The sequence below is a fragment of the Eublepharis macularius genome, chromosome 4 (assembly GCF_028583425.1).
Source record: "Eublepharis macularius isolate TG4126 chromosome 4, MPM_Emac_v1.0, whole genome shotgun sequence".
In the NCBI taxonomy this organism is placed as follows: Eukaryota; Metazoa; Chordata; class Lepidosauria; order Squamata; family Eublepharidae; genus Eublepharis; species Eublepharis macularius.
Genome location: NC_072793.1, coordinates 166,719,196 through 166,725,679, shown reverse-complemented (window position 1 = coordinate 166,725,679; position 6,484 = coordinate 166,719,196). Strand labels below are relative to the sequence as shown.

Here is a 6,484-nt window from a genome sequence, read left to right as displayed (position 1 = left end):
TTGTAATAAGCCAGTATTTCTGTCTCCAGCTCTGTAAGGTGCGAACAAGAACTGCCCCTTGAAAACAGACAGTATAACATCTTGAAAAGCTAAACTTTACAGTGACTGGAGTAACTCTGCTTAGGATTTCACTGCTAGAGCGGGAACTAAACCGTTTCATGTTAGACCTATAGTTCAATTCATGTGTGTGAGCTAAGTTGCATAAATCAATGCATTTACGTTTCTGACTGATCTCGCCAGCTTTTGTAGTTGGAAACAAAAGATACAAATATTGATCAAAAACAGCTTTAAACATGCTACACCCTTTAATTATCCTACTCCAGTGCACTGATCATGCAGATCACAAACACACACTGTAATTGCACACATCAATTTAAAAAGTTAGAAAAATAAATTTGTAATGAAGTGTTAGAATCATTTTTTAAAGACAGCGCCACAGTTTTAGACACTGGCTTTTCAGGAGAGCAAGACATTCAGGATTCCACCCACTGTTACATTTCCAGATGTTTGTACTCAGGTTTCCTGGCTACAAGGTGAAGAGGATGAAAGAAATGAAGATGCTTTCCAGAGACAAATTAGATATAACCCTGAATTTACTGAAAACAGCAACTGGTACGTCCGGTAATATATGAGCATATAAACAGCTCTGCAGAATTGGACGAATGGTCTGTCTAATCCAATGTGCGGTCAGTCTAAGCACAAAAGCAGGACTTAACCTTGAGTCATAACAGCACCATACCACAGATTTCCCTATCGGCAGATGGGAATATAGAGCTGCTTGCAGGAAAAATGCAGAACAGAGGGGTAGGGGGAGCAGATACACAAGTTCTGTTTTCAGAACTCCCACACTTTTTGTGCAAAATCTAACTTGGCCCTTGCCAACTCCACCAAGTCCTCAGATGACTCATCTCCTCCTAGAAGCTACCTTGGAACATTCAGTCCCCAAACTATTTGAGTGTCCACCTATGGTGTGAATTTCCCCAAACACAAAAATATTCAGTTTGAATAATCTGAGCTCCAAGAGAACATGGTTGAGTCTCTGAAAAGCTCATTTTTAACCTTCTCTAGAATACGTTCCTTGTGCTCTTAGTTCTCTGTGGATTTTCTCTTGTTTAGAAAGACAGGCAAGAGGACAGAACTTTGTCTCATACCCCTAAATGATCATGTTTCACTTCTACTGTGCTGCTCTATGGAAATGCTCAGCTATACCCGAAGTTTTGCCTGCTATCTGAGCATTCGTAACCTTGTTCGCCCATATGTGTCCTCTTGTGTTTAATAAGGGACTTTTTGTCAATGAATCTTTTGTCACAATCAGGGCACTGATATGGCTTCTCCCCCGTGTGAATTCTCATGTGGGAAATAAGGTTGCCTTTCTGGCGGAAGCTCTTCCCGCAGCCAGAACATGTATAGGGCTTCTCTCCTGTATGAACTCTTTTGTGATTGACAAGCAAAGAACTGGTATTGAAGCTTTTCCCACACTCAGGGCATTCGTAAGGTTTCTCTCCTGTGTGGATTCTCACATGTTTTGTGAGGGATGACTTAACGCGGAAGCCTTTCCCGCAGACGCCGCATTTGTAGGGTTTCTCCCCCGTGTGGGTTCTCTTGTGTGTAATGAGATTTGATTTCGAATTGAAGCTCTGCCCACACTCCGCGCATGTGTATGGCTTCTCCCCTGTGTGCAGCCTTTTATGTTCTATAAACTGAAAACTGGTGCTAAAGCTTTTCCCACAATCATTGCATTCGTAGGGTTTTTCTCCCGTGTGGGTTTTCACGTGGGAGACAAGGTTTCCTTTGTTAACGAAGCTTTTCTCGCAGATCGAACACTTGTACGGCTTTTCTCCAGTGTGGGTCCTTACATGCATCATCAGCGAAGTGCAATGAGAGAAAGATTTACCACACTGAGAACACTGATACGGTTTCTCCCCCGTGTGAATCCTCATGTGCGAAACCAGGTTTCCTTTCTGACTAAAACTTTTCCCACAATCCGAGCACTGATACGGCTTTTCTCCAGTGTGGGTCCTCTCGTGTGTCACAAGATGCGATTTCTTGCCAAAACTTTGCCCGCATTCGGAGCATTCGTAGGGATTCTCAGCCACGTGGGTCCTCTTATGCGCGGTAAGGTTGGATTTCAGATGGAAGCTCTGGCCACACTCTCTGCAGGTATACGATTTCTCCTCTGTATGTGTTCGTATATGATCTACAAACGCACAGCTAATGCTAAAGGTTTCCCCACAATCTGTACATTCATATGGTTTCTCTCCAGTGTGAATTCTCTCGTGCATGACCAAGTGGGCTCTCTCATGAAATGTTTCCCAACAATCTGAGCATTTATGTGGCTTTCCCCCCGTTAACACACCCTGATTCTCAAAAGACTCAGAGCTCTGACAGAGGCTTTCCTCTAAGCCAGTCTTTTGTCCCTTATTCCTGCCAACACCATCTTGGAAGGTACTTTCACTTAAGCCAATGTCACTTTCTTCACAAGGTTCTTCTTGTGTCATTTTCTTGGTATGTCTTCCTTGTTGGCCTTGTCCCACCTGGCTTCCAGGCATTTCTTCCTCCTCAGGACTCCTCAGAGCAAGTTTCCTTTTGTTTCTTTGAGCCAATAATCCACAAAAGCTCACATCTTCCTAATGGAAGGTTTTCTTCCTTGTTATCCTGCCCGAGATCATCACCTTTTAGAGCAAATACAAAATTCAGTATATGAAGCTGCTTTATACTACAGTCAGATCATTACAGCATTTAACCCAGGTTGTCCCCACGATAGCAGCCTGAATAGTCCAGTCTAGCCTCGGCGGGCCAGGATTTGGAAGATAAGCAGAGTTGGCCATGGTTAGTACTTGGATGGGAAACCGGAAGGAAGTCCAGGGCTGCTACTCAGAGGAACACAATGGCAAATCATTTCTGCTTCTCTCTTGCCTGGAATACCCTATAGATGGGCTGCCATGAATTGGTTGTGACTCAACAGCATGTTCTTCTTTCCCATGATTCAAGACGAGTAGCTGTGCTAGTCTGTTGTGGAAAAATAAACAGAAGAAAGGTGGGCTATATATAACATAAACAAACAAACATTGCAATAGCATCTTAAAGACCAACAATACTGGATTTCAGCATAAGCTCTCTTTTCATCTCTCTTACATAAAATGTCTGCTTAGTGAGGTTCCATTCATTGCCTCTAAAGAACAGCACTGCAGGCCATGGACAATTATACTGGAGTGAAACTTGTGCTGTTCTTTAAGGGGACACAAGACTCAAGGTTCAAGCCCCAGCATCTCCAAGTTCTTCTTCCTAGCCCTGCTACCGAAGGTAACAAGAGATGCCAGAGAATGAATTTGGGATCTCTGACAGGTAAATTATGTGCTCAACTGCTGAGCTACACACTCTCTACTTTTACAAAATAATAATAATAATAATTTGCAGTTATGTAGCACTTTAGAATCTCCCTTTTCCATTGCAACCAACCATTCCCCCCTTCCCTTTGGCTCAGCACTTTGAAGGCAAAGAGTTGGATCCTTCCAAGTATGGATCCTTCCTCCACATAAACATCTTCTTCCTCTGGAAGAAGGTTTTTTGCCCTTGGTGAAGGCTCTGGTAAGATCTAACCTGACTGGAAATGTTGAGGGAAGATATTCATTTTCATCTGGTCTCCAGTATAGATGTTATTGATAACAAGACCATTTCATCTTTATATAGCACTTTAAAAGGGCAAGACATTCTGCCACCAGATAGAAAACCAAGGGCCGCTGAGGAGTTGCAGTCCCTCCCTCTCATATATACCATCTGCAGGGGAAAATGGGCCTAACCAAGCTATCACTCAGAGAAGAAGGGTTTGCTTTTCTGCTCAACTGCCAGTTGCCCAGGATAACAGCAGAGGAACTCTCTGCTGCAGGCCACAGGCCCAAGGACCACTGGTAGGTTGCACCCCTTGTGTCACCCCACCTTGATTTCCCCCCCCCCACCCCGTTACCTCTCATAAAGTTGTCAGCCTCCAGGAGGACTTGGAGATCTCCCAAAATTAGAACTGATCTCAGGACTACAGAGATCCATTCCCCTGGAGAAAATGGTTGCTTCGGAAGGTGGACTGAAGGATTCTGCTTTAGAAAGATCACTGAAAGGGGAGAGGAGGAGCAGAAAAATATATTTTTATACCTGAAGATCAGTAAACACTGATGTTAAAAGAGAGAATGCAGGAACCTCAACAGGGTATAATACCATAGAGGCCACCTTCCAAAGCAACCATTTTCTCCAAGGGGATGGATCTCTGTAGAATTCACACTTGTTTTTTAAATAACGAAGAGCCTTTTGACACCCTAAAGACTAAGACATTTATGTTGGCGTAAGCCGGAGTGCACTCTGTTAGATGCAATCTTATACTATAATAAACTTGTTGTTCTTAGTTTTGTACATTTCGTCTCACTTTGTACAAAGTATCACAAAACTCTTCGTTGTTTTGGCTGCAGTAGATAGGACTACTCCTTGGAACTGACCTTTTTTATGAAACTGCAGGAAAACTGCATTAAATCTTGCTAGAAACCCTGTTCACACATGACAGTGAACACACATACAACCTAAATGTAACTGTAAGAGCGAGCCAGCATGTATTCCCTTTACAAATGAATCCAGGGAGCAGTACTAGCAATAAAGCTGGGGTTTAAATCACACATTTAGCTGTACATGCATTGACTATAACATGAGAATGACTCAATGCATGTGTAAAGAAAAATCAATATGCACTGAACATAGATGGTACGTTCATTTGCTGCCAATTATGAACAGGGCTAGTGATGCTCCTTCTGCATGGTGAATCCATGTACTCATCTCTCCAAATTTTCTCCTGCTATTCTGCCTGTTTTCCACACCAAAGATCCCAGGTCTACCCTTGGCACCTCAAGTTAAAGAGTCGTAGGTGGCAGGCTGAGAAAGATTTGGTTTTTCTATCGGAGACCCAGGTTTGTGAGTTCTGGGCTAGGCAATTCCTGAAGATTTGGGGGAGTGGACCCTGGGGAAGCAAGGTAGTGTCCTCAGTCATTTTCTCTAGGGGAACTGATCTCTGTGGCCTGGAGATCAAGATTGCCGGACAACACCTGGAGGTTGGCAACCCTACAATACCTTGGAGGGTGCCTGCTAGTCACATGAAGCAATACTGGGGCAGTTGAATAAATGTTCTGAAAGCAGTAACTTCATACGTTTTGGGGTCATGATCTGAAAGTATGTTGGTTCAAAGCTCATCTGAGAGACAGGCTCGCTTGGCGGTCTTAGGTGCGCTATTCTCTCCCAGCCACACAGCCCACACCTCTGCAATAGGGAGACAATACTGGCCAACCCTACAAAGCTGTTGGGGGGATTCTGATGAGGAACGACACGAAGCACTTTGAATCCTGAAAGAGCTATAGAAAACAGCCAAGGATTATCACTCCCCTCCCGTGTCCTGCATCCGACGCAAGAGGCTGTTGCCCGCAAAGGCTTTCATGCCCCCACCCATTTGATAGTAGACTCTTTGTCTACTTTTACTGCTACAGGCTAATTGGCTCCCTGCCTCCGAATCCGCTCTCCTCTTCTTGCTCGTTCCTCACCTGCACAAAGCTTTCGCGCTGCATCCCACGCCCGGGAGATCCGCAACGAAGGCACCAGTCCCAGGACCTCCAAAAGGGCCATTTCCCACCCCTGGGAGCGGGGCGGGGGGAGGAACAGGAAAGTGGCAGGCACTATTTACTTTTTGTTCTGCCTGTCTAGGACCTGGAGCTCGGTCGACTTAACCCTTAGCGAGACCTCAGACAAAGGCAGCGAGGGGAAGGGAAGGACAACAGGAGGAAGGGCGGCCCGCCAAGCCTACGGGACGCTTCCATGGCCCCCCTCATTGGCGCGCTCGGCCAATCTTCCTAAAGCGGATATTCTGAATTACACTTTTATTTATTTAACAGCTACATTTATAGGCTCCGCCTTTCTCACTGAAACTCAGAGCGGATTACATAGTGTGAGATTAGTACAATTAGTGGCAAGGACAAGGGCGGGCATTTCCATACAGTGTCAAGAACACTTCCATAAACAATGTCATGGGGTAAATGAATACAGTTTCAAGAACATTTCCATAAACAATGTCATGGGGTAAAAGAATATAAGTTTACAAAGATACAGTATTAGCAAGGGGTTGAGGAATTGCTGAAACGGAACATAATCAATTCTAGGACTTACACTGAACAACATAAAGCACAGGTAGTACATAGGAGTAGATATTTAAAGCAACCGATAATATGTAAGGCAACATAATGGTGAAATCTATGGTTCCTAACTCATTAGCAAAACATCTGTGACCTCTTTCCTACAATCCCACCCTCTTAGCTGAGAAAAAAAAGGCCTTTTGGAATCATTGTTTTGCATTGTTTGCGGAAAGCCAGGAGGGTGGGGGCTGTCTTGACCTCCTTAGGCAGGCCGTTCCATAGGGTAGGTGCCACCATAGAGAAAGCCCATGTACAGGCTGCTGTTGATT

At 44.4% G+C, this 6,484-nt stretch overlaps 1 protein-coding gene across 2 annotated transcripts; it reads right to left on the bottom strand.

Moving 5' to 3' along the window:
• Positions 1–282: 282 nt before the first annotated feature.
• On the bottom strand, positions 283–5,665 carry LOC129329410 (zinc finger protein 501-like). Of its 2 annotated transcripts, XM_054978976.1 has the most exons (3): positions 5,571–5,665; positions 3,965–4,105; positions 283–3,009 (listed from the first exon to the last, which is right to left on the bottom strand). In XM_054978976.1, the coding sequence occupies exon 3, from the start codon at positions 2,547–2,549 to the stop codon at positions 1,200–1,202; it is 1,350 nt and encodes a 449-aa protein (XP_054834951.1). In that variant the 5' UTR covers positions 2,550–3,009; positions 3,965–4,105; positions 5,571–5,665; the 3' UTR covers positions 283–1,199. The 2 variants fall into 2 exon arrangements, with proteins under 2 accessions (XP_054834951.1, XP_054834950.1); XM_054978975.1 differs by lacking the exon at positions 3,965–4,105.
• Between the last annotated feature and the right edge of the window lie 819 nt (positions 5,666–6,484).

Excerpts from the sequence above, each read along its gene's own strand:
- LOC129329410 (XM_054978976.1), bottom strand. The coding sequence starts at position 2,549 with ATGCCTGGAAGCCAGGTGGGACAAGGCCAACAAGGAAGACATACCAAG.